Below are 26,339 nucleotides of genomic sequence, written 5' to 3'. Positions count from 1 at the left end.
ACGCCTCACCGCTTTCCCATTGGCCTTGACAGTGCGGCAACGGTGATCGTTTTATGTATCGTGTCCTTCCGCCACGATATGTAGTCCTCGGAAAACGGCGTTCTGACTACCCGTTACGACACTGCGGCGCTTCCTACTGAATGAAGGTGACTGCGCCCAGCCGGGACCCTGAGGGGCGGGGCCCGGCCAGCCGGGAGCCAGGATTGGGCGAGGGGCGGGGCGGCGGAGGGATCGCGGCGACCCTGCAGCCGGGATAACCTTGAGGCTGAGGCAGCGGAGTCCGGCACTGGAGCGGCGCGCTGCGAGCTGCGAAGCCTCTTGGTTAGTCTGCAGTGGCAGTGCAGCCGGAACCGGAGCACGCCGGAGGTGAGCGGGGCGAGGCTGAGCCGTCTGTCCCACCTGGGCTCCGGGCTCCCGGCTGGTGCGGCATCCATACCCGGGGTGGAGCAGCATTCTGGGCATTTGGACCCGCAAGGGTCTGGAGAGAGGAGAAAGTCTGTTCACGCTCGAGTCCCGCTCTTCAAAGCCCCCGGTTCCTGTTTCTCCCAAAGACAGATGGGTCAGCCATCCCCTTTCCTGCCCCAGTTCTTACGCCCTTTCTGGTCCCATCCTCGCCTCTCTCCTCGATCTGGCTCATCCTGGCCTTCCTTCCCATCCTAATCTGATCCCTTCCTCTTCTCCCTCCCCCCTCGGCTCCCACGCTCGCCGCCTCCCTTTGCCGCCTAATACCACGCCGTTTGCTCCCTCATTCTCGTGCGCTCCGTGTAACCTCGCCTTGAAACTCCTTCTCTGGCTCCCTCCTCCGCGCCTCCATTCAGGTTCCGTCCACTTTGCCCGCATCCGCGCCTCCTCTGCGTGCCTTCCCCTTCCCCCCTTCGCGCCCTGCCCCCTCCCTTCCCCGCCAGGCTGGTCACGTCCGCTCCTCCGCGTGCCTCTCTGCTCCCTCCTTTGCGCCGCGCGGGTCCCCCGCCCCCTCAGTCGTGGTCACGTCCGCCCTCCGCCCCATCCCCCGCCTCTGTGGTCTCCCATTGCAGTCCTGTCCCCTTCTCCATCACAGCGCCAGTCTCGGCTTTCCTGGAGCCTCGGACCCACGTCCCGGGGTCCCCGCCCGAATTGCAGAGGTCCGCGGATGGTCGGGGCTAGCGCCCTGCGGCCGGAGGTTGCAGCTGCGGTCCGGGGCGCAGCCAGAGAGTTATGTAACCCTTGGCCTTTCCGCCGCAGGGGAAGAAAGGGTGGCTGTTCTGTTGTGTGCCGCCCCGGATTCGATGCGTTAGCGGAGGCGCCGCGCTCCTCCCGAGGGGGCCGCAGAGCTCCATCCTGCCGCAGCAGGGCTGCACGTAGCGGCTGGCGCCGGGCGAGATCCGCAGCAGCGTGCGCGCAGAGGCCTCGTGGCATCGAGGCACTCCCGGGCTCCTCGCCTCTGCCTCACCTTGCTTGACCGATGCGGCCCGGATACGAGCAGGTTATGGAGGGAGTAGAGAGGAGGCAGGAGTTTGGTGCCACGTACTGCGTTCATTCAGTAAAAACTAAGAGCTGGTTTTGGGAGGAGGGGGTGAAGACCAGGATGACGAATGGTCATAGCCCACGGAGCTCTCGATCTAATTAGGGAATGAACATAGACGTCGTCGCTGGCAATGCTGTGAGGAAGATTAGCGCTTCCTGCCGGGCGAGGCTGGGGGCTGGGGGGGGGCGGCGATGGGACAGACAGGAAGCCTCACAAGGTGGCATGACAGGGTTTGAAGGAACAGGAAAGCCCCTTGCAGTCTGGAGGTTTTTTAAAGGCCCAGTCATGGAAGGGCATGCCTTGGCTTCTTATCTGTGTTCTTAAACTCAGGACATTGATCCGCCCCCATACAAGTGAGTCTGGTAGTTGAGATCCAGGTGTGAGGGACAGAAGCATTGGGGAACAGGTTTTTTAGAATCAGGTTTGACTTGTTAACTAACGTTAACTGACAGAATGATGGAGGAAATTCAGCCTAAGGACCTCAGTTTCCCATGTGTAAACTGGGAGTAACATTTTCCTCATGATTGTTGAAAGGGTGGGTCACAGTACAACATGTGTATCATATACGCACATCTTATCTATCTATACACATAGATATGTTGAATACTCAGTGCAGAGTCTAATCTCTGGTGAAATGTCTAGATGAAGTGCCTCCAAAACGTGTTCTTTTGGTCACTGAGCACAGTTAATTTAATCCGTAATTGACCCTGAGCGCTCCTCTTCTCCAGGTCATCCCTAAACACGTGTTCATCGTTAATCTTCGGGAGTCAGGCTCTCCTAACTGCAAGCCATCGCCTGGAAACCAATCCCCTGGGGGATGCCGGTCCGGTGTTTACAGAGTAACTGATAATGTTACTCTAACTCTCTGCTTGAAATAGGGGCTCTTTGGTCTCTTGAAGATGGGGACCTCTAGACAAGAGAAGCAAGGGGATGACTTCAGCCTTGGGTGTTAGGCTGTAAGAGCAGAAACAGATCTCCCACACCAAGACTGAAATCTTGACATCTCCGCCCACTCCAGGTGGGGTTCTAGCATTTGCTCAGCAGGCTCTTAAGTGTGATATAGGATTGGAGGCAGGGGGCAGGTGCCCTTGTTGGCAGTACGGGTGTGGCCACTCCCTAGGATACAGAGGGTGGCCTGGGTCAGGATTGTTAGCAAATAATTTGCCCTCTGGTTATCTGAGGATGCTCTTGGAAAATGGGTTGGGGCTTTTCTGAGGGGTAGGGTATGTAACCCTTCACCAGGTCTTTGTGGGTTGGGGAGGCTGTCTGGGGAAGATGAGGACTGTCGACTTAAGTGCTTTTGAGAGAATTATCTTCGTTGGGTGAGTGGGAAACTGAACTGTGGTCTTCGCAGGTTTAAAAAGTCCCCTTTCCCTTTCAGTGAGTCAGATAGTGACGCATGCATTTCCCCAGTTAAAAATGGTTGGCCCAGGTTCCCAGGCTCTGTATAATGCTCCAAGAGCTTAAGTACAGCGTGGCAGAGCCCCAACCAAGCCCAGGTAATACAGTCTGTATACACTTTCCTGAGCCCTTTGCTGAGTAAGGGCTGTAGCAGACATGAACAATGACTTATAGGATGTCCTTGAACTCATTTCTGAGTAACTGGCCTTGAGCCAAAATACATGGACATTAGTCTCTTCCTGTCTGGTACAGTTGAATTTAAGGTACAGCCCTCGTTTTAAGCACTGCATTAGAAGTAAAAAATTTTAGTGTTGAGTTCATAGTTTTAACAAAAAGCATTGTTGGATCTTTAAGAATTGCGCCTCCAGTGACTTAGCAAATTTAGTAGCTGTGACTTCAAGCAGAAGTCCCCTAACACTTTGTGTTGTTTTTCTGCCTTGAATATTGTGACATTAATGTGGGGTCACAGGAAAAGCCATTTTATTTCTAAAAGCTCTTTATTTCTTAATATTGAGGCAGTGGAAGAAATGAGGAAATGGCTGTGAGCGGAAAGGTAGAAAAAATGTAACTCTTGCATTACAAATTCACTACATGGGTTTTAAGTTACTTTGCTTCAGCTTTTATGAAGACATGTCAGGATGTGTTATGTTGGCCAAGAGCTAAAACTGAGATTAAGGTAGCGGAAAATGACTCATGTGGCATGATCTTTATTTCTGAGTCACTCCAGATATCTGCAGTCAAATCCCTATTAATTGGTACACCTCAAGAATGAGTTGCCCATGTTAACAGAGTTTTCTTGCAGCCTTGTTGAGGAGCTTGTGAAATGTGTAAGCGATTTGTTTGGCAGAAGGTCTTACAAAACCTTGACTCATCATTTTAAGCATCAATTCTGGTACACATAGAAAAAGAACTAAATGAAAACCATTCTTACTACCACCGTACTTTCTGGGAACTTGCATTTTTTAAACAAGAGCCAACCTTAGACTAGGTAAATGAATAGTCTGATTATTTGAGGCTTTGTTAAAGAAGCTGTCTTGGGGAAGGTGAGCCATGGTGGCTGGTGGTGTGCAGCCTCTGCTGGGCCTTTTGGCTGCCTAGTATACCTGCCCAGCTCAGGCGGGAGGTTGGCAGAGCCACCAAGCGGTGCGGTCCCGCCCTTGCAGCGGTTTGTGCCTGTCTGCACGTAGGAGGGAGAGCCAGGCTGCAGTACCTCTGGTGGCCTCTGAGACTCACCTCCCCAACTTCTGTCTGTAGGCAAAGCTCCTGGGGCGTTGTAAGCCCCTTTCCTGAGGCCCGCAAGCTGTGTTTGGAAGTTAGGCAGGGGCTGTGGTAGGGGAGGTGCCAGGGCCAGCATTGACAGGACAGTGAGGTTGCTGGTCATAGCATTGCAGAGTAGGGGCCAGCTTCAGTGGATGGAGCCACAAAAAAATTCTCTGAGAAAAGCCCTGTCTCTTCCAAACATTTTTAATCAACTTAAGGATAATAATTATTTTGACAACTGATATCTCTTCTTATCTCTGATGCATGCAGACCAATTGTCAGTCAGCTGAATCAGCCATGGTGTATAAGGGAAAAACCATGTGTCTTTTGAAGGAACCCTGGGAGTTTTGATCTAGTTAAGAGATAGGGAAATAGGGACTTTTGATACCCAATATCCATCTTTTGTTAATTACATTAGAGAGCAGATGAACAAATGTCACCTGTCAGATGGGCAGACATTTTAAAAGTCTGACAGCAAGTGTTGGCAAAGGTGTGGGAAGACAAAAACTCATATTACTGGTAGGTTGTAAATGGATAAAACCACTTTGGAGAACAGTTCAGTATTTAGTAAAAGAAACCTGTGATTCAGGAATTCCATTTCTGGATATACAGAATCTCATGCTGCACAGAACTACTTAGAAGATAGTTATAGTATGTGTTGATTAATAGGGAAAATAAACCTGTGCAGTGAACTAGTATAGCAGTTCATGTGAATTAACTGGATTTATATACCAACTGGATAGGTCTTAAATGTGCTGAAAAAGCAAGTTGTTTTGTACAACTTAGGGCATTTTAGAAAACAGTATCATTGGGTTCAGTAACAATATTATGTGTCATATGATATCACACTTAAATGACCTAGAAGGAGACAAAATTCATGGTGGTGGTTGGGTATCAAAGTTTATGCTGAAGGGTTGGAGGGGTCAATGGATGGAGGAAAGATGAGTTGTGCAAAATTGCAATTAAAAAAAAAGCTAAAAATCTGGCCAAATGTTAGTGGTCATTTCTGGGTGGTAGTAATACAGATGTTAATGTTTCTCTCTTTTTATTTAGTTCAAAACAAACAAAAGAGAAGCAACCCTATGAAGGTCTCTGTAGGAAGACCAGCCATGCTCAGTAGGTCCTTGTCCTGGGAGAGCCGGCACTGCCCTTCCCCCTTCTGTCCCCCTTCCCTCTCCATGCCTCTCCTGTGGTGCAGGGCAGCTCCTCCTCCTCAAAATGCTCAGCCAGGGCCCGACTTTGCTCAGGCATCACCCATCCTGCTTGTACCTGAATTGGAAGGACCCTGAATGCATTGCCCAAGTCCCTTGCTGCTTCCAGAGTGTGCCTGTCATGCCCCAACACCGGCTCGTTGTCTTAAGCTTAGTAAGGAGGCGCCGTAACAGTGCCACAAAAGTGTCACCCAAACTTCCTCCTTCAGGCTGAAATCAGTTCTCTGCTCTGGGCATTAGTGATCAGATGAGGGAATCCTCAGCATCTGAGGACATCGTTTCTCTGACTTGGGACTTAACTGTCCTGCAGTCGGCTGATCCTTTTTGGGGGTAGGCCCATTTAGTGTCAGCTTGTGTGCCCTGTTCCACAGTCTGGCTTGAAATAGGACCTTAGGCTCCTGCTTAAAGTTTAAGTCACTTAGTTCTAGCCCGGAATAAATAAAAGAGCAAGGGAATTTTACTTAAACCTACCCGTGGGCTCGTTTTGTATTGTGTAACCAGGTAAAACAGACTTAGCTTTCCAATGCGGAGCCTGCTGGACTTGACATTCACATCTCTTAGCTCAGAAGTGCTTGTCCTCCATCCCACTCCGTGTGCAGAGACACTGTTATTACTCTGGGCATCAGGATGAACAGCCATTCTCCCCGAGCGTTGCCAGATTCCGTCGCTGGCCCAGGGCTGTTTTGATTTTGCTGCTGCCTTGGTCTTGCTCGAGCCACCTTGGGGATTCTATTTCCCTGCTCCGTCATCTAGAACAGGAGCTCCCCGAGAGCAGGCTGGCCTGAAGGCCTTGTCTGGCTATTGTGATAAAAACTTTCTGATGGGTGCGGGCGCTCTGAAGATTAGGGAACTGAGAGGCCTTCGCTCTGGCTTTTGGAGGCATGGGCAGCACGTTGATGTCAGAGTGAGAGGCACTATCGTGGGCATCAGGTGCCATCATCATTGGCTTCGTCTGTGCAGTGACGTTGGCATGGGAGCAGAATCGGTGCAGAGTTCTGGTTGGTTAAAAATTGGCTTAGGCAGGCTCACCGGCCAGCTGGTTTACTAGGGCAGAATGACTCAGGCCTTTGTGAAGGACAGAATTGGTGGAGGGAAGCATACATCCCAGCACAACTTGCCCACAGTACTGGCTCTAAGAAATGGCGTGTTGGGGTTTTTCTTATATGACCCCCTGCCCCAGTTTCTAAAGAGTGGCCAATGAGTTGTGTCTGGCACAAGCGAGACTGTAGTTGTAGTGAACCAGGGGCTTTGGGAGATGGGAAGGGAAAGAAGGCAGGACTAGGCTATGAAGAGCTGAACCTGGGCTGTGCTGGCCCCTGCCTGTTGGCCTGTGCTGAGGCCTCTGATGGTGTCTCTCTCTCACAGAGGAGAAAATGTTTCTGAGGAAGATCCTCCTGCAGGGGCTCAGGCTCAAGAATAAGGCTCCTGTACGTGGGCATGGCATTTGCCGCCACCAGTGGATACACCGGGCTTCCACTGCTGGCTGGAGGTTGGCTCTGCATGTCTGTGCCTCCCAAGGAGGAGGATGCATTAGTGAGTCATGCTGGGCCGCGTGTCCTGGCAGGCTCTGTCCAAAGGCCCACCCTGAGACACCAGGGCTGAGGCTGCTGAGCTTATAAACCTCAGAAATAATTTGAGGTGGTGCAATAAGGTTCGTGTGCAAGTCCAATATAATTGTATCTGCTAATGGCATCTCCAGGTACTGGAGGCAGCCCTTCTGTACAGAGAGTCCAGAGGTCCCTCCCTGCAAGAGGAGCCGCGGGGCACAGCCTGAGTGGAGAGAGATCAGTTGGTGACCTAGGGATGAGACAGGAGGTTTCTGGTTTACTAGAGGGTTTCAAGGACATGTTGAGATCTTATAGGAGCCTGGACAGACTTGCTGACAAACAAGCTTTTTTGATTGCTGGTGTGTAAATCTCAAATGCCCAACCAATTTTCATTTATTTTTGTACTTAATAGCCTGGGTGCACAAAAGATCAGAGCTTATAAACCTCAGATGTAATTTGAGATGGTGCAGTAGGGTTGGCGGTTGAGCCAGTATAACTGTGTCTGCTAATGGCATCTCCCGGTCCTGGAGGCAGCCCTTCTGTACCAGAACATCGTTGTCCCAAAGATCTTACTGTGAAGCTTGAGGAGAGACTAAACAGGAAAAAAAGTTTGCTCTATTTGGGCACGTACTAACAGCTTTCTGTCATAGAAGTATCCTATAGGCTATTTAAATTGTTTTTTGCTCTGTGGTTATGAATGGATCAAGGTCTTAAACCAGTGAGACTTTCCTACAGTGTGTTTGTGATCTGGGGCCTTAGATGCATTATCTCACCCATGCCACCTTAAACAGTATTCCCGAAGTGCATAGGGCCGCAGTTGATTAATGCAACTGGGAGCTTCGCATTTGTTTTAATTCTAACAATTGCCAGGATGATTTTTGGAAGAGGTACATTTGTAATTTTTCTTATTATAAAAGTATTTCATATCAGTAAATTTATTAGTAAAGAGAAGAAAAAGTCTTGTTGTAATCCTATACCGCCCAGATAACATGCTGTTAATATTTGGTAGATAGCCTTCCAGTCCTTTTATTATGTTTAATTTAGAGCCCCTTCCCCCTCCAAAAAGGGAAGGACCAGTCCTTGTATACAGGAGTGATGGGTTAGGGAGCACCAGTAAGGATATGCTGGCGGGAAGGCACTCGTTAGGTGCTAGGGGAAGGGATAAAAGCATCATAGAAGGCCAGTAAGAACTCACCTTTTACCTGCAAATTTTCTGTTTTCATTTTTTTGGTATTTTCTTGGGAGGCTTCTTTGTTTTTCTTTATAACATAGCTGAGTCTCTAGGAGCAGCTACCATCCTGAATACCTGGTTATTAAGGTAATTTCTCTATTACCCCGAAGAGCTTTAGTTACACTTGGCTTTTACCTTAATCCTCATACAGCTCTGCAGGGCAAACCTTACTCAGCTCCGAGCGGTCTTTGCAAGTGGGGCCAGGGAGCCCCCCTCAGCCAAAAAAAGAGCATTATGTTACCGGAAGCCCAAGCCCAGAGAGCACAAGGTATGACCCAGTAATCAGTGGCCCCAGCCAGGTCTTTGCAAGGAGACCCTAATGTCTCAGGTTTAGAGAACAGCCAGCTGATAATTTTTAAGAAGAGAGGGGTTAGTCACTCCAACCCACTTGCTCAGATCTAATTTTGTTCAGGATATAGTCCTTGGGCTGGATGACTCTCCATTTGGAGGCTGCAGCAAGGCCTTTGGGTTCTAGTTGGCTTAGTGTACCACCTGGTACCATCTCTTCTGCAGTGTTCCCTTAACAGCCAAACTTACGAAAGCCCTTGATGTTCTAAAGTCACGGGAGACCTGCATGGGGGCAGGTAAAGGGATCCTGGCTGCCCAGGCTGTTCTGTCAGAAGTTTCTAAGATTTGCGGTGGGGTGAGAGAGGTATAACTTTGACTTTGACAAAAACGTGTTAAGAACCACTGAAAGGTCATTCAACAAACCCTGGAATACCTCCACCTACGAGGTGCTGAGAGATACAAAACCAACTCTGTCACAGAGGAGAGGGTTGATGTTTTCATTCCAGTAGCTGGTATATACTGTACATTCAGGAGTTAGGGAATACACATTGAAAGGAATGGTGCATCTACCATGTGGAATAGTTAGCTGCTATCGTATTGCCCCATTTTTTAAGTTTTGGATTCTGTAGATGAGGACTTATAAACATTAATTTTCAGTAACTGATGGAAGGTTTGCTCATGACAAAGCTTCTTGGTCTTTCACCAGAATTCCTGAAGACAGCAGAGGTGGGTGTAGATGCATGCTGTATTCCAGCTTCCAGAGAGGCCACAGAGTTGGAGGTGGAGGAGGAGAAAGAGTTGGGATTGTGTGTGGTTGTGCCTTGATTTGGAACAGAAGGTGGGACAGAGCTAAAGAGGGGCTGTTTCAGTTTCTGTGCACGAGCTGAAGCATTTAGGCTCGGGTTTTAGGAGTAGCCCTTGGTCTGAGAACTTGAGGAAAGGGTCACCTCCTGATGAGTATCAAGCTCTGGCTCCCGTCTTTACCTGATGGTTCTTCAGACAGTGCCTGGAAGCTCCTCAAGTTGTTCCTAGTCCGCTAACTAGCCAGTTGAGTGAGTTTAGTTGTAAGTCGGTAATGAGGAAAAGCAAAGGTCAGGCAGTTGTCAGGTTTGTGACCCTGGCTGGTTAATTACCTGGAACTGATGTTCTTTGTTATCAGGCTGAGAAAGGGGATCAGGATGATGCATCAGAAAATTAGTTAGGGAAAAGTTGACAAGCAGCCTTAATTTCCTCATGTTGCAGCTGGCCTGTTAATTTGTAATAATTTTGGAGCCAGACTTGTGCCATTGTGGTTATCCTTGGTTTATGCAAATTACTTTGCACATCCTGAAGTCCTAACAAAAAAGTAGAAGTGCTTTTTAGGTACAGACTCTTGGGACAAGAGGTTTTTGCATCCCAAGATTATGGTTGAACTTTGCTTCCTGTCCAGGGACTGGTTTTTATTGCCTGTCAGTGGGTTGGGACCTCCTCTCGGGCATAGAGTGAGTCGAGGAATGAACCTAGGTGGTGTTCTCCTTAGTGAAAACCTAGGCCACTGGAAAACAGGGCTGTCTGGATGGTGGTTGTCTTAACAATCAGGAAAGTCACTTTGAGTTTGGGTGGGGATCATTAAGAGGCAGTGTGGGTGCCCCACCCCATGGCAGATGTTTGAAGCTTTAAGACGACTTTTTATACAAAGACCTGGATCTGCCAAGGTACTAAACTAGGAGTCAGTTGTGGCTGGAAGATTGGTTACAACTTCCTTTTGAGGAAGCTGCTTCAGTGCATGTAGAATGGTGTTACTTACAGGATTAGCAGAACACTGTCAAGGTAGGTATTAGCAGCTTATAAGGGAGGTGTAAGGTCTGCTTATAGTGGATGCCTGAGAAGTAATACATGCATAGAGTATAAGTTTTGACTTGTTCTTTAAGGTCCTTTACACTTGCTCATGGTCATGAGAGCCCTTTGCTTGATTTGAGGAGCCCCCATGTAGCTAGAGTGTGGTGTGGGGCTCCTGTGGCTCATGCACAAAGCATGCTTATTGAGTTAATGTGTAAGCAGGAAACCCTCTAGTCCAAGTGGTATATTAACTACCACAGACTTCTCAGGCAGATCATTCCATTCTCTCTTCAGTTCCTCTGGACCCAAGACCTCAGAAGCCATGTCGAAGCCTCACAGTGATGTCGGGACTGCCTTCATTCAGACCCAGCAGCTGCATGCAGCCATGGCCGACACATTCTTGGAGCACATGTGCCGCCTGGACATTGACTCACCGCCCATCACAGCCCGGAACACTGGTATCATCTGTACCATCGGTGAGTAGTTACAGCCCCTCCCCTGCAAGACAAGGGCTTCGTGTGACAGGGATGTTTGCTCTCCTGAAAAGACAAAATAGATGTAGCAACCTGGGTTAGCTGAGTAAGATGCTCCCCAGGTTCTCATGGGATCTCGGGTCATAGGAAGTTGCAATAAAGAGTTAGTATGCTTTATGTGAGTACTTAAGACAAATTTTAGTGGGTATCTTCCTTAGCAGATCCTTGTAGGGGCATCTGAGAGACCTAGGAAAGATGTTCTTGACATGTTCTTTACAACCAAGATTCTGTGTTTAGACACATGGCTGGGCTTCAGGGAGAGCAAAGAGGCCTGGCTAAGTCTTACCTGGGTTTTCCTAATTAGACAGGAGCCTGTAGACTTTAAAGGAAATAGAAGTGTACCCCTAAATCCAGAGAGTAGACTAGTAGTAATAGTCACTTATATGCTTTTGAACAAATTTTGAGCTAACTGGGGGAGGACAAATTTAGGGACAAAATAAAATATCAAGAATTCATCAGACTTATTCAAATTTAAAGTATTATTGCTCTGTTGAATAATTAACACTTACGACTTTAAAACTCTTTCACTAGGCCCAGCTTCCCGATCAGTGGAAATGTTGAAGGAGATGATTAAGTCTGGAATGAATGTGGCTCGTCTGAACTTCTCTCATGGAACACATGAAGTGAGTCTTGGCGGGACAATTTGGCCACTGGGATAGCTTGTGAGAAACAGTGGGGATGCAGTGTTCATTTAGCCACAGAGCACCAGGCAAGAAAGAGTCTGGGGTTTACAGTCAGTGGGAAGACTGTCTTCACTATCCCATCCCTAGTCAGCCACACACCTGTGCTGCCATTAGTCCTCACAGGGAAGGTGTGGAAGGGTTCTGCTGGAAACCCCTCTAAGGCATTGGTTCCATGGCCAGAGCTGGACATTCCTATCCCAGGGTTTCTGTAAGAGCTCATATTGCGGTGATGAACCAAAAGGTCACCTTGCAGATTGATTCTGGCTGAGATCCGAGGTACCTGGGCCGATCCGGGAGGAGGGTTTCCACTACTGCAAGTTAAGGACTGAGTGTAAGACACTAATGATTCCTGGCATATAACACCCACATCATCAGCATTGTGCTCCTATTGTGTCCCAGGTACATAACAGTAAAGTTTTTAAAAAAGTGAGCACACTTGCCCCAGGAGCCTGTTATGAATGTAGTACTCCTGGGGCTGTTTTATGAGCTGACATGACCCTTGGACAGAAGCCTTACCCAGGGACCAGGTGGCAGCTCTTAAGAAGTGCTCCATTCCTGGTTCTGTTCCCAAGTTCAGAACAAATTCATTTTGAGGGAGGAGTGCAGGGACTCCCTGAGGGACAGTGCCTTTTAAAAACCTTAAAGCTTAACCGTAGGCCATGGATTTCATACTGGCATTGATATAGGACTAATGGATAAGGCACACTTTCCTGTACTCTTGACTTCTGTACTTTCTGTTCAGAATAAAGAAAATGCCACCTTGGAAGGTCAAGTAGTGAGGGGTTGCCTTCTGGCATTTGAGAGTTGGTGTTAAGTTTAGACTAAAAATAAAGTCTTCAGAAGTGCAACTCTAGAAGTGAATTCCTCCTTTCTGGACACATGAGACTACTCATCAGAGGTTCCCTAACCTGTGTTCCATAAACAGCCTATGGCCAGGCAGGCAGCCAGCCTCCAAATGCCATGGGGGCCTGACCAAGTGGAGAGGAGCTGCTAGCTGGCATCTCAGGCAGGTTTAGACATGTCCATGATGGCATTTGTAATTTTCCGAAGGCTAGGGTTCTCAGCAGAAGTCATCAGGAATTACCGCAAGTTAGCCCAAAGAGAGATCTAAAGACATCAGAAAAGATCAGTCCACTGCTGACGCCTTCTGCTGGAGTGTCCCAGGGTCTCCTGTGTGCAGGAGAAGGAGCAGAAATAGATTTAAAGAAGTTGACCTTTAATGAGGGTTTCTGGCCTCTTCCATCCTGTAAAGTAACAACCACGCAGCTCTGAAACGGCAAGGGTGAGGGGTGTCTGCTGCGCCTGCAAGAGGAGAGCTGGCTTGGGGATTTTGTTTTGTTTGTTTTTTAACTGCTAGAGACATTTGGAGATATTCTGTGCTTTAACTCTTATTCCCAGATTATTCCCTCTTGTGAGTTTATTTTGAGGTTTTTGAACAGGATGAGGTTGTCCTTGGGATTAGGTTTTGGAAACTGATCTGAAATTCTTCTAAACTTATATGATGTAATATGAACAGTTTTAGTTTGCACGTCAGGGTTCTTAATTCATACGCACCTTTGACTAGCAGCTGGGACATGCTTTTCCAGCTCTTGACAAATTTAAATACCCCTCTAAGCAGAACATTGGAATTGCTTTCTCTCCGTCACAGTGAGTGACAGAGGGACATACACTGTCTGCATCTAATGTTTGGACAGCTTTGCCACAGTGTCTCTAGCCCCCACTTTTGGCAGTTCTCTTGGACAAGATGTGTTCTTACTGAACATATGGTCCCATAAAGCCATGTTGGCCAGAAATACTGACTCTCTAACAGTCTACATTAGAACCTTCTGCAAATACAACACTGATGGGTGGGAAATGTTACCACTTGGTGTAACATCCTGCAAAGGCACAGCCATAGCAGAATACTTCAGTACACCTCCCAGAAACGTACCGAAGGACAATACAGAAGATTTGAGTAACACTGAATAATCTAATTGGTTATGTACATAATATGTGATTTTATATCCCCAAGACCAAAACATGTTTATTTAAAGTGTCCATGGCTATAAAATCTGTTAGGTCATCAAAACAACCTCAAGTTCCATGAAGGAGAAATGCTACAGACTATATTCTCTGACATGTTTTAATGGAAATCATGAACAAAATCTAATATAGTCAGCAAGAAAACTTACAGACCTAACTGTACTTAACAGAAAGCAAAAATCTGAAAGAAAATGGAATACTTAAAACACACTAGGGGGAAACAAACTAAAATAACCTAAAAGGAGTGAAGGAAAGGAATTTATTTATAAAAACATAGCTTGATGAAATAGAAAATAAATTTGACAGATTAAACCAAGAGTTTATTCTTTCAGGGTAAACAAACAAAAAAACAGTAAAACAGAAAGTTCTGGAAAATCTAGTTAAGAATAAGGATGCACAAAACAGACTGAAGAAAAAAGGCAGTATTTCCTGTACATTAGAAGAGAGTTTAAAAGTCACAAAAAGACTTATAACTTAATTTCTATAAATTGAGATGAAATTGACTTATTTTCCAAGAAAAGATAAATATCCAAGAAGAAAATATGAAGACTAACAACCTTAAGAAATTTTCAAAGTAACAAAGATCGAGCTCTGTTCAGAATACCATTCCTCAAGGTGGCTGAATTCTGTCTCCTTCAAGGAGCAGTTGAGTCCTTTGCTCCGCCATGCCAGAGCCTAGAGGAATGTAGGTAGATCTTCCCAGTATGTTCTTTGAAACCAGCATAACCTGATAGTAAGATGAGACAAGGACCAGACCAAAACCAGAGGTTTAGTACCAGGCTCACTTAGAAAGATACAGAAAGCATAAATAAAACTTGACTGTCCAAATCCAGTCATTTATGAAAGGAAATTCATGACCCCTACCAAGTAAATTTTATTCTGGGAACATAAAGTTCACATTGGGATTAAACAGAGTGCTTAGTGTAACAGAAGGTGATGATGATAATAGATAACACTTACTAAATAATTTGTCAATGCTCATCTCTCTTCTAGGGACTTAATGCATGTATTCTGTTAACTACTCACATCAACTCTTATGAATATTTAACAATATTCAACACCCATTCCTTTTAAAAAGCTATTCCTATGTTCTATACTATTTTTATTGCAAGCCATAGAAAGAAATTTTCCTCACTTACAGTAAGGACCTCTACCTCCATAAAACAGGGCAGTGGTCTTCATAGGGTGTGCCTGGATCAGAAACAGAAGATTCTCAGACACAGCCTCAGGCAGGGCCATCCTTGGAGATGAAACTCCCCTCCGGCCAGGTGCTGCTGTCCTGGAAAGTAGTGGTTAAGGGACGAGGCCCACAGAGCTGGCTGAGTGCCTCTGTTACCAGCAGTGTCATATGGTTACTTTACCTGAGATCTGACGCCTTGCCCATGAGTGCCCAAACAGTGATGGTAAATGGAAAAAGAGAAAGGTTTTAAGAAAGAAGATGGAAATCAGAATTTGTTGCAAGTGGGTAATAGCTAAGGGCAATTAATTCAGAGGAAGGCATATTCACACCTTTCCCTATTCTACCTCAGTCTCTAACCACACTCTAAAAAGTGATTGTGAAAACCAGGTCTGCATGACCTCAGCAATAACGTTATTTAGCTATGGCCATTGTTCGCTTAAGTAAATTAATTTTGAATTTGAATTGTGGATAGAAACAGTAGAGGGAAATCTCAGAATTACCAAATCTGTGAGGCTCTGACACTGATTACCAGACAGGTATTATCCAACACAAGTGCCCAGGTGTTCTGCTCCAGTTGTCTGCCTTATTTGCTGAGGGTATTTGATGAGTCGTGGGGAAAATAAGGGGAGACAAGCATTTTTTATGTTGAGACATGTTTATACCATACCTTCAAGAGATTTTTGTGGCAATCTCCTTAAGTTCCCAAGATTTGCCCTTAAATGAATTAGTGCTGTGGTAGAAGTAAGAGGACGGCAAGGAGGTTGAAATAGGCAGTTAGAGGGTGCTCAGTGAGTGGGTGGTGCTGAGGCTGGATGAAGGAAGAGAGGGGTGTCTAGGACAGCCAGAGGTCTTCCCTGGGTGTTCAGTTTCAGCTCCGGGGCTAGATCTTAGTACGTGGGAGGACGCTTGTCATCTCCCTTCTTCCCCCCAGTACCACGCAGACACCATCAAGAATGTGCGCACTGCCACGGAGAGCTTTGCTTCTGACCCCATTCTCTACCGGCCAGTTGCTGTGGCCCTGGACACTAAAGGACCCGAGATCCGAACGGGGCTCATCAAGGGCGTGAGTATTCTGGGGAAGTGAGAGGGCATCCTCAGCAGTCTCTGCCTGGCCTGTGCAGCCATGTCCCTGAGACTTCAGGTCTATAAATGAGGGTTTTACATATCATTGTAAAAAAAAGTTAATTTCATCTATTCACTAAGAAACTATACCAGAGAGGGAGCTTTTTTTACTCAAAAACCTACTTCCAAGTCTCTCTAACTTTGGTGAGCAATTTTTTTGTCTTTTTTCCCGTCGCTAAAAAGCAGCACAATTAAAACATTGTAGGTTTGTCTTCAGTGATTTCCTTGTCATACTAAGTTAGATAATATGATCATTTACCCCTAAAGGAAAAAGCTTTATTGTTACTTCTGGCTGAGATTTGGTTGAACATTATTCTGGGAAAAGAGCTTTCTTTTTTCCTGCCGCGAGGGTCTGACTTTTGCAGCTTGGACCCTGGCTTATCATCTTGTCTGTAGAGTGGCACCGCGGAGGTGGAGCTGAAGAAAGGAGCCACTCTCAAGATTACTCTGGATAATGCCTACATGGAAAAGTGTGACGAGAACATCCTGTGGCTGGACTACAAGAACATTTGCAAGGTGGTGGAAGTGGGCAGCAAGATCTACGTGGATGATGGACTTATTTCTTTGCAGGTGAAGGAGAAAGGTAGGTACTGGACCCTGGGTCTCATTGTCTAAAACCAGCTCCCATCTCTAGATCGCCTCCACACAAGGGGGACAGAAAGCTTACTTCGCAGCAGGGTCAAGCCTGTATGTTCTCAGGAATTCCTTTTGTTGTAACTCCTTATCCTTAACCGACATCAGTCCAGCTTGATCGTGCTCTTGGGGAGCATGTGACGAGGTGCCTTTTCAAGTCCATCCTCACTGCTCTGGCTTTCCGCTCCCACCCTCTACTCTTCAACACGACACGGGGACTCCTGTGTGCCTGCGACGGACAGCTAATATTGCTGTGCCAGACACTGTTCTAAGCATTTTGCATGATAATTTGTTAAAGTTTTAAAATGAGGAAACTGAGGCGCACAATGTAATTGACTTGCCCAAGGCCACACAGTTAGTGAGCTAGGGTTTGAACTCTGGCACTGTGGCTCTCAGGCCCGAATGTGCCAGCCCCTGGTGAGGACATGCCCTCACGGCCCTCCTCCCCTACCTGCCCCATTCCGCACAGGTGCTGACTACCTGGTGACGGAGGTGGAGAATGGCGGCTCCTTGGGCAGCAAGAAGGGTGTGAACCTCCCCGGGGCTGCAGTGGACCTGCCCGCCGTGTCAGAGAAGGACGTCCAGGATCTGAAGTTCGGGGTAGAGCAGGATGTAGATATGGTGTTTGCATCTTTCATCCGTAAGGCATCTGATGTCCATGAAGTCAGGAGGGTCCTGGGAGATAAAGGAAAAAACATCAAGATAATCAGCAAAATTGAGAATCACGAGGGAGTTCGCAGGTAAGTTCCCCCGCCTGTCCTGGCCCCCTTCAGCCCCACCCAGTTCTCTGGAGAGCAAGGTGTGTCCTGTGAATACCTGGTTCCCGGATTTGGGGACCTGCCCATCAGAATTCAGGCTCCCCAGCTTATCCCAGACCCCCTGAATCAGAATATCTTAAGAGGGGGAATTGACGGCCTTTTTTTTTTTTTATGCTTCCTAAGTAATTGGGGGCCAGCATCTTGACGTTGTTTCATAGACTCAGGAACCAAGGCTGGCGAGCACAGGGTCACCCCTCACCGCATCAGGAGCCATGGACAATCCCCTCATTCCTTCCAGTGGAAGGAAAACCGCAGGCCCTGAGGAAGGGGTTCTTTCTGGCCCCTCAGTTGGGAGCCATGTAGAAATTCAGCCTGGCATTGACACTGCAGCTCACGGTGTCCTGGCCTTTGCTTAGCAGGCAGTGGGCATGATGGTCGGGCTGGCTCTGGCGTGGCAGCAGCATCCCAGAGGACAGCAGGCTGCTCTCCAGGCTCAGATTGTCTCTGCGCAGCTGAAACCCTAGAACCGCTCGGACTAGGCGTGTGCCTGGGCGGGGCGGGAGCCGCAGCCCCACCCGCTGCCTGACCCCGCAGCCCTGCTCAGCCGAGGGGAGGTGTCCTTTGTGCCAAGTGGTTTGCAGTCCTCGCTCTGCCATCCTGATAAGCAAGGGCGCTGGCTGACTTTGGCCCCAGGCCACGCAAAGCGCATGTCTTCTTGCCTTCAGGTCGGAGGGGGGCTGCCTCAGGGAGCAGCCCCAGGTGCCCCGGGCTGGAGGGGGCCGTGTCCCGAGCAGCCAGCAGGCTTCAGGTTCTCTTTCTGCCTTGGGGATGCCGGCTGGAGTGCAGATGGCACAGAGATGGCTTGAGGGGGGCCTCACAAGAGGCAGAGGAGAGGAAATGAGCCGTGTGACTTGGGAGGACACCTCATTACCTCTCTTCCCCCTCAGTGCAGTATCTGTACGGGTGCTGAAGCCCAGCAGGCAGAACCGCGGGCTCACTTTTGGGGGCTAAGGTAGCTGAACACCTCACCATCGCCATGCACCCATGGTTATGTCGTGGATGGCTGTCCTGGTGCGAGGACAGCCAAGTCAGAGCCCCAGGAAGCCTTCCTGCGTGTCACCATGCTTGCAGTGTTGTTGACCCCTCTCTCTTCCCCACCTTCCCTGCAGGTTTGATGAGATCCTGGAAGCCAGCGATGGCATCATGGTGGCTCGTGGTGACCTAGGCATCGAGATTCCGGCAGAGAAGGTCTTCCTCGCACAGAAGATGATGATTGGGCGGTGCAACCGAGCTGGGAAGCCTGTCATCTGTGCCACGCAGGCATGTGCCTCTCCCTGAAAGCTTTGGAGGCTACCTGGTCTCTTCCCATGGAGCCTACCCCACGTACTCACTCACTCTCTCTCTCTCTCTCTCACACTCTGTCTCTCACACACACACACACACACACACACAATGTACCTTCACAAATCCATACTTTGCACGTAAACGCTCTCCAGGGAGAGAGCTCGCATTCATTTGTCTCTGAGGACGGCCCGGGCCACGGCTCACTCGCGCTCTGTGCCCCCAGATGCTGGAGAGCATGATCAAGAAGCCCCGGCCCACCCGGGCTGAGGGCAGCGACGTGGCCAATGCCGTCTTGGACGGGGCCGACTGCATCATGCTGTCTGGAGAGACGGCCAAAGGGGACTACCCTCTGGAGGCTGTTCGCATGCAGCATCTGGTGAGTTCGTCGGGCCTGCCCGCCTCCTGGGGCTCCAGCCGGGGCGGGGATGGGGCAGCCTCCCATACAGAGCAACACCTTTTATCAACTTCTGTCCCGCACTCTTTTGTTATTTTCCAAGTCGCACCAAGAAGAGTGATGAGGCGGTGTATGCTGGGGGCGGGGGTGGGGGGGTCTTTTGTTTTTCTCGGTTCTGCCTTCTCTGCCCACACCCCCTCTATTGCCTTCTGTTGGAGGCATCCTCCTTCATGAGGGATCTCGATTCACTTCTGGCTTCAGGATCATGAATCCTCCCTGGGCTCAAGTACTGAACTACTTGTACCTCTTCCTCTGGACAGCCCAGGGGACCAGAGTACCCCCGCCCTGTTCTGGAAAAGCCAGGGCACATGCTCGCAGCCGTCCTCTTTGGCTTCCACTTTGAGTCCCCACCTGCCCCCCAGGCAGGCACCTCCCCGACGGTCTGGGCCTACACTGGGGGCTATTGCCCGCACTGAGTTGACTGAGCTGGCCTTGCATGGTGCCTGTGGCGGGGCCTGCTTTGCTGAGCTGCTGCAGTTGCCCCAGACTGGGGGGTTAGGTGACTGCCAAGAGGGTCTGCAAATAGAAACAGGTGGAGGGGTGGCCGATCCTGGCTGGCCCTGGAGTGAAAGCATTGGGCAGAGCCCTGCAGGGTGGCACTTCCCTTCGGCTCAGCCATTCCCTCTCCCTGGCTGCTGCTTGACTCCTTGCCCTGGTGTTGCTCTAAGGATTGCTGAAGAATTGACGTAGGACCCCATTATCAAGGTCACTTAGGCCTGGGAAAATGAATCCTCCCAATTAACTTCCTCATAATCGTCCTAGGTCAGTGTTTATGTGCAGCTCAGTGGACCTGCTGCTTTTCCTGAAGGGGTTTTATTTTTTAACCTCCCTGTTCCCTTTCCAGCCAAGAAAGGACCCCCTGCCCTTTGTGTGACACCCTCACCCCTAAGTTCCCCTAAGTTTGAAATAACCTTCCAAAAAGAACCTCAGGACGAGGTATCTTCTTTTCCTCCTTCACTTACTTTGTGTCTGATTGTTACGTTTAAATTGGCTTCCAGGGAAGACATGTCACTTACATGTAACGTGTAAACACATTGTCAGTGGTGTGTTAAGACGTCTTAACTAAAGATGTCTTCTGGGTTGTCACTGGCATCCTTGGGTATCCCCGCGTTGAAATCGTCGGAGAACGATCGTCGGGGTGGCTGTGTGCCCGGCTCCCGTGCACCCTTCTGCCTGGTACACTGGCTCCTGTGATGCGTGGTGCTCCGGCCCACCTTCCCAGCTGCCCCCAGGGGTGGTGGCAGAGGGCTCGCTCTCAGTAAACAGGCTTTGAACCTGCGCCCTCTAGAGCGGCTGCCAGGGCGTTCACGGGGCTCCCCACACACTTGTGCCCTGATTGCCTTGCTCAGCTGCGTGGCCTCGCAGGTGTGAGCGTGGTCTTGACCTGGATTTCTGAACCGTGAGCCGTGCAGACTGTAAGGACTTTTATGTCTTTAGGCAAACCACTTACCCTTTTAAGACTTTATCTGTAAAAGGAGTTAGGTAGGTTTAATGGTAGCCTTAGCATTAAACATTCACTGCCATCAGTATATGCTGCCAAGTCCCTGTGTAGATTGACAGTGTCTCCTGCAGCAAGTGCTTTGTGTAGCCAGCAGTAAGGCCAGGTCTCCATCTGGAGCCGGAACTGGGGTCAGAGACAGATTCAGGCTGTGGGCTCTGATTTCTATGTCCTTTTTTCCATACCTGGTCTTCCTTATGAACAGACTCCTTAGAACTGCAGGGCTTGGAAGGTGCTGCTCGGAAGATAAGTTTCGGGGTCTGAGCCAGGCAGTATGGGCTTTTCCTTTCCGTATCCCCAGCTAACACTGCCGACAGCCTCTAACGGGTCACCGCTTCCTCCTGTGTCTGATGGATGCAGCTAATGGCCTGGAACCCAGGGCTGGGCAGTGCCACATATGATTCTGTTTGCTGCTTGTGTCCCTTGTCCTTTGTGCTGCGTGCATCCCATTCTTGCAGAAAGAAAACCTGTAACCTGGTAAATCCTGCCACGTACCTGCTTACACTGTCAAATTAATGAGCTGGTATTACTGATTGGCCCCTCACCCATCATTCTCTAAGATGCTGATAATTTCATTTCATCCTCTAAAGCTTAAGTTTTTCTGATTCCTGGTGTCACCTGATCAGGTTGCCTGTAAATAACTGAATGGCTTTCTCCTGACTGTTTTAATCATTAGATTTTAATCAAATACCTGTTACACATAACTGTGCTTCTGTGGGCAGCTGTCTCTTCACATGGCTGTCAGCGTGCCCCTCACCAGTTCGCCGGCTTTCCACCCTCCTGCTCGGGACATGGCTAAGCCACGTGGCTTTGGCTTGGTCTGACCCCAGCTTTCCAGCACTGCTCAGTGCATTCCATGGCAGGCCCAGGCTCCTAGTATTCTTGGGCCTGAAGCCAAGCCAGCACTCCATGTGTACATGGAAGCTGGGCAGGAAGCCCTGTGGTGACCAGACAGCCATGTGAGGACAGAGGGCCTGTTCCCTCCCGTAAGCTGTGGCATGAGGCAGCGCGGTCAGGTCCTGCCTGGGAGTGGCATGGGCCCAGCTGGGGCATTTCCCTTGCCAAGGTGCTAGAGCCTGCTGCTGTATTATCTCCCCAGCCCCCGGTCAGATCCTTCCAGAATGGAAGAACCAATGTCCACCATTGGAGGGGCAGCAGCAGTTGATGCTGGAGATTCTCCGCGCATCCCAGAGCGGCTGGGCTTTACCACGCTGCCTCTGTGCGTCTGCCTGAAGGACAGATCTAGCCAGTTAACCCAAGGTTGCCTTCCTCTGATTGATTCCCCATTCTGTCTTTCCATGTGTTGTCTCTTGTTTTTCCCTTTCTTCTTCCCTCTCCTTGCCTTTCCTCCTCTTTAAACCTTACAGATAGCTCGCGAGGCTGAGGCAGCCATGTTCCACTGCAAGCTGTTTGAAGAACTTGTGCGAGCCTCAAGTCACTCCACAGACCTCGTGGAAGCCATGGCCATGGGCAGCGTGGAGGCTTCTTATAAGTGTTTAGCGGCAGCTTTGATAGTTCTGACGGAGTCTGGCAGGTAGGGTCCGGAGGGCAGGCGACTGTAGGATAACCAGCCTCTTGCTCCAGCCAGTGTAGAAGATAGCCAGTGCCCAGCCCTACCCCGGGGCCTGGGCTCCGAGCCTCTTCTCTCACCTGCAGGAAGGCAGGCAGGCAGGGCAGGGCAGGGCAAAGCTTGGTAGGCACGGTGGACACCACAGGCCCCTGGAGCAGGACTGCTTCCTGGAGTCTTGATCTTGCTCAGCCTCAGACTCGCTCCTGAGCGGCCCTCTTGGCCTTTGCACTAGGGACATGCTCCTCACCAGCTGTCTGTGCAGCTCTTCCTCCCCCTCTCCCGCTGTGACGCAGCTCTGACAAAGCTCTGTCCCCCTCTCGTCCCTCTGGACGGATATTGCTCCCCTAGATTGCCCGTGAGGCAGAGGCCGCCATCTACCACTTGCAATTATTTGAGGAACTCCGCCGCCTGGCGCCCATTACCAGCGACCCCACAGAAGCCGCTGCCGTGGGTGCCGTGGAGGCCTCCTTCAAGTGCTGCAGTGGGGCCATAATCGTCCTCACCAAGTCTGGCAGGTAGGAGGTGGCGGCAGGTCCCTGGGAGTGCCCTGCTCAGTAGCACCTTTCCTTGGGTGTCCTGGGAGCAGTGCGTTGCACAGTGATCAGATGGCACTCTGCCAAGGTAAGACCCCTCTGCCTGCCACCTGGACCCTGCAGGGCAGGAGCTACCCCAGGCCAGGATCCAGGAAGGAGCACAGCCCCTTTTCTGGCCCAAAGGACTCCAGGCAGCACTCGTAACATGTATTGGAGCATTTGGATCCCCAGCAAGTTTTTGCCCTCAAGATGAACTAGAGACTAAATTGCATTACTGCTGTTAGATTGACAAAAATGGTTATTTGTTACTTAAAAGTTGGTCTTTGTAAAGTAAAAGACAGCGCCAGTTTTGCTTGTTCAGTTACTGTGTGCTCTTAGAAGCTCAGTTTGGGAAAGGAGCACTCGTCCAGGTCGTGCTCGTTGGCGCACCTGCCCCCATCTGTCTTTAAGCCCTAAGGGCAAGTGGGTTCTGGCCCAGGAAAGGTCACCAAGTTGTCTTCCTGGCACTCAGGCGCCACGCAGCCAAGCGTTGACCTGAGCGTGGGATCCGTTCTTGTCCGAGACATCATCCTGCCCTCCTCAAGTCTGGAAGTGTGCCCCTGGCCTCTGCCCACAGGGCGGCTCGGGTTTCCTGGAAGCGGAGGGTGGAGAGAAGACAAGCAGCCCCCATGCACTGAGGAGCAGCAGGTGGGGCTGCCTGCAAACCTAGGACACGGGACCTGTGTGGCTTCCCTCAGCAGAGGGCTCAGGACAAACAGCTCCAACCGTTAGGGCTGACCTTTGTGAGAAGGCCCAACCTTTGCTATTTGGCTATTTTTAGCTCCAGTCTTCTGAATTTCACTCTCAGCTCAGCCGGACTCTAGCAATTGCTTCCCTCTAAAAGGAGGGAGGCCCGGCCTTAAGCAGAGCAGTTCTCAGCTGTCACATGACTTAAGTTTCCCTGACACCTGTTGAGTGTTCCCATGGCTTGCCTTCTGGGGTCCAGTTTCTCCTGCAAGCAAGCTCCTCCCCAACTCCAACCAAAAGTATAAAGGGTCCATGTTCAAGGAAGCACCTGGCTTTGGGAATTGAAAGGGGACCTGAGCCCCGAGAGGAGCCTTCACAGGCAGAGCTGCCTACAACAGCACGGCCATCTATCTCCTGGTCTGGCCTTCCGGGGAAGCACCCAGGTTTCCAAGCCTTGCTTAGATTCTCAGATGGCAGATGACTTACTCATGTGGCTTTTGTCCCTGTATAAGTAAGATATCATGGGATATCATGCCTCTTGGCTCTGGAGCCCAGTTGCTGAGGTTGTTCCAGGGACCTGGAGCCATGTGGTTGGGGAGAGGGCACAGCTATAGGGAAAGCTTGTACTGGAGATTGCTGGGGGCTGAGGGGTTGTGCTCCTATTTGCAGATGTCAAGGTTCAGGTGCTATTCACACGTTGCATTGTTTGCAGCTGTTGCTGGCAGCAAGGGCTGGGGGTGCTGGTGAGGTTGGATAGGGCTGTGCCAGAATGGAAGAGCTTAGCAGTGGGAGGGGTTCTGTCACCCATGGGCCATGTGGGGTAAGTGGGTGAGACTCACTGTGCTGGGTTGGTATGGTCCTGGGGCCGCAGCCTGTGGGGAGGGGAGGGTGACAGGCAAGTGGATAGCCTGTCTGTGAGGAAGAGTTACATGCTGTGGTGAGCTGCAGCCTCGTGAGCAGACACTGAAGTGGCCAGAGCCTCAGGCTGGCGTAATCATTGGATCAGAGGGCGAGCTGTTGGCTGAAGGCCCTGAGAGCTTCCTGGGAGGCTCCTGGGGACAGTGTTGAATGATGTTTCTGCCTGTGCTCCATCCCATCTCAGGTCTGCTCACCAGGTGGCCAGGTACCGCCCTCGCGCCCCCATCATTGCTGTGACCCGGAATCATCAGACAGCTCGCCAGGCCCACCTGTACCGCGGCATCTTCCCTGTGTTGTGTAAGGACCCAGTGCAGGAGGCCTGGGCAGAGGACGTGGACCTCCGGGTGAACTTGGCCATGAATGTTGGTGCGTGGCTGGGAGCCTGAAGGGATGGGGAAGGTGCTTGAACCCTGGCCTGAGACCCTAAGAGAGGGGGAACATGCAGACCTTAGGGAGCAAGAGCCCTAGCTGTTCTCACTGGTATGTCCTCTGACCCTCCATCCCCTTCCCTGGAATCCGGGGCTGAGCAGCCCAGTCCTTCTCACTCTCTTCCAGTCTGGGGCCCAAAGCAAAAAAGGGGTCCAGGAGAGTCAAGAGTGTCTGTTCTTTGGCATCTAGTCATTACTGAGGTTTTTTATAAAATTAGCCAGAGCTCCTACAGTATGGCATGGCAGATTACTTACTCGTGTGGCTTCTGTCCCTGTGTAGAAGTAAGGTATTACGGGATAAGAGCAGCTGGCTCTGACCTTTGGGCAAGGCACTCCACCCTCTAGCCTAGAAAATGGTGTCCAAGCGTCCTGGCCAGCTCAGCCAACCCATCGATAAAGGACATGTCAGAGCTTCCCTCGTCCCCTTTGCCTGGGCCGTGCGGCTGGCGCCACCTTGTGGTACAAGGAAGTAATGGTCAGCCATCCCTGCTTGTGCTTCCTCCGGCTGGGAGGCAGTGGTCTGGGAGGCAGTGGTCGAGGTGCATACCTACCTGGCTTGGCTTTTACTCACCAACCTGTCTCCTCTCCTCTAGGCAAGGCTCGAGGCTTCTTCAAGAAGGGAGATGTGGTCATTGTGCTGACTGGGTGGCGCCCTGGCTCCGGCTTCACCAACACCATGCGTGTAGTCCCTGTGCCATGATGGGCCCCAGAGCCCCTCCTCCAGCCCCTGCCCCATCCCCCTTCCCCGCCCCCCCATCCATTAGAGCAGCAGTGCTTGTAGTGCTCACTTGGGGCTGTAGTGTGGCACTTGTAGGCCGGGCACAAGGGAAGAAGATAAATGCCTCTGAAACATGGCTGTTTTTGAGACCTTGGGTCATGTGACTCCACCCAAGGAAGGAAGGGTGCAGGAATGGGGGCCCCAGCGCTTAGCACAGAGGGCAACAGCTCCTGCTTCCGTTCCTTTGTGTACTTGATACAGTTCCTGTAGAAAAGGGATTCCCAGAGAACTTGAACCCTGGCCTGGGGTCAGGAGACAACCTTAAGAGTAGGGCCTGGGGTAGTGGTTCCAGTTCAGGCAGGCCCTGGCCCTTGCTGCTCCAGCCGCGGGCTCTCCCACTCCCACTGTGTTGTGCACAGTGCACTTGTGTTCCGACACTCCACTCAGCTGTTGCTGCAAACACTCCGCCCTCCACCTTCCATTTTCCCTACTGTGGCAGGCCTGTTGCTATAGAGTCTACCTGTGTGTCAATAAACAACAGCTGAAGCACCTGTTTCCTCTCCTGATTGGGGTGCAGAATGGTTGAAGGGTGCCCTCTGACTAGGGCGAAAATGGCAAGAGCCTGGAGTCTCCTGGAGGTTTGTCCTGTATAACAACCTGGGCCACCTGCCTTCCAGGGTGCACAAGTGCTGGCGAAGCTGTAGCTCAGTATGTTGAGGGTACTGGTTTATCCCGTGGGCCTCAGGCGTAGTAGCTGAGGCTCCAAAGTCTGCAGCTGGGGAAATTCTAACGGCTATTTGGGACCAAAGACAGGAGAGGGCAGCCACGGGGGCCCCTCCCTCCTGCTCTGGTGGGTGAACCAGAGTGAACAGCCCCTGCTCTGCCCTGCCCCTCATCTTAGGTCCTGCAGCTGGAAGATGAGGCAAGGTTCCACTCGAGTTTCCAGAATATTTGTGGCC

At 50.3% G+C, this 26,339-nt stretch overlaps 1 protein-coding gene across 2 annotated transcripts; it reads left to right on the top strand.

Moving 5' to 3' along the window:
• Positions 1–219: 219 nt before the first annotated feature.
• Positions 220–25,931, top strand: PKM (pyruvate kinase M1/2). Of its 2 annotated transcripts, none has more exons than XM_017660005.3 (11): positions 220–366; positions 10,555–10,736; positions 11,325–11,416; positions 15,610–15,741; positions 16,197–16,383; positions 16,903–17,173; positions 18,361–18,511; positions 18,759–18,911; positions 21,855–22,021; positions 24,419–24,600; positions 25,256–25,931. In XM_017660005.3, the coding sequence occupies exons 2-11, from the start codon at positions 10,583–10,585 to the stop codon at positions 25,360–25,362; spliced, it is 1,596 nt and encodes a 531-aa protein (XP_017515494.2). In that variant the 5' UTR covers positions 220–366; positions 10,555–10,582; the 3' UTR covers positions 25,363–25,931. The 2 variants fall into 2 exon arrangements, with proteins under 2 accessions (XP_017515494.2, XP_017515495.2); XM_017660006.3 differs by lacking the exon at positions 21,855–22,021 and adding an exon at positions 22,406–22,572 and having other exon boundaries at positions 221–366.
• Positions 25,932–26,339: the final 408 nt, after the last annotated feature.

The sequence above is a fragment of the Manis javanica genome, chromosome 8 (assembly GCF_040802235.1).
Source record: "Manis javanica isolate MJ-LG chromosome 8, MJ_LKY, whole genome shotgun sequence".
NCBI lineage: Eukaryota > Metazoa > Chordata > Mammalia > Pholidota > Manidae > Manis > Manis javanica.
The sequence above is the reverse complement of the archived record's forward strand: the minus strand, read 5'-3'. Positions and strand labels throughout refer to the sequence as shown.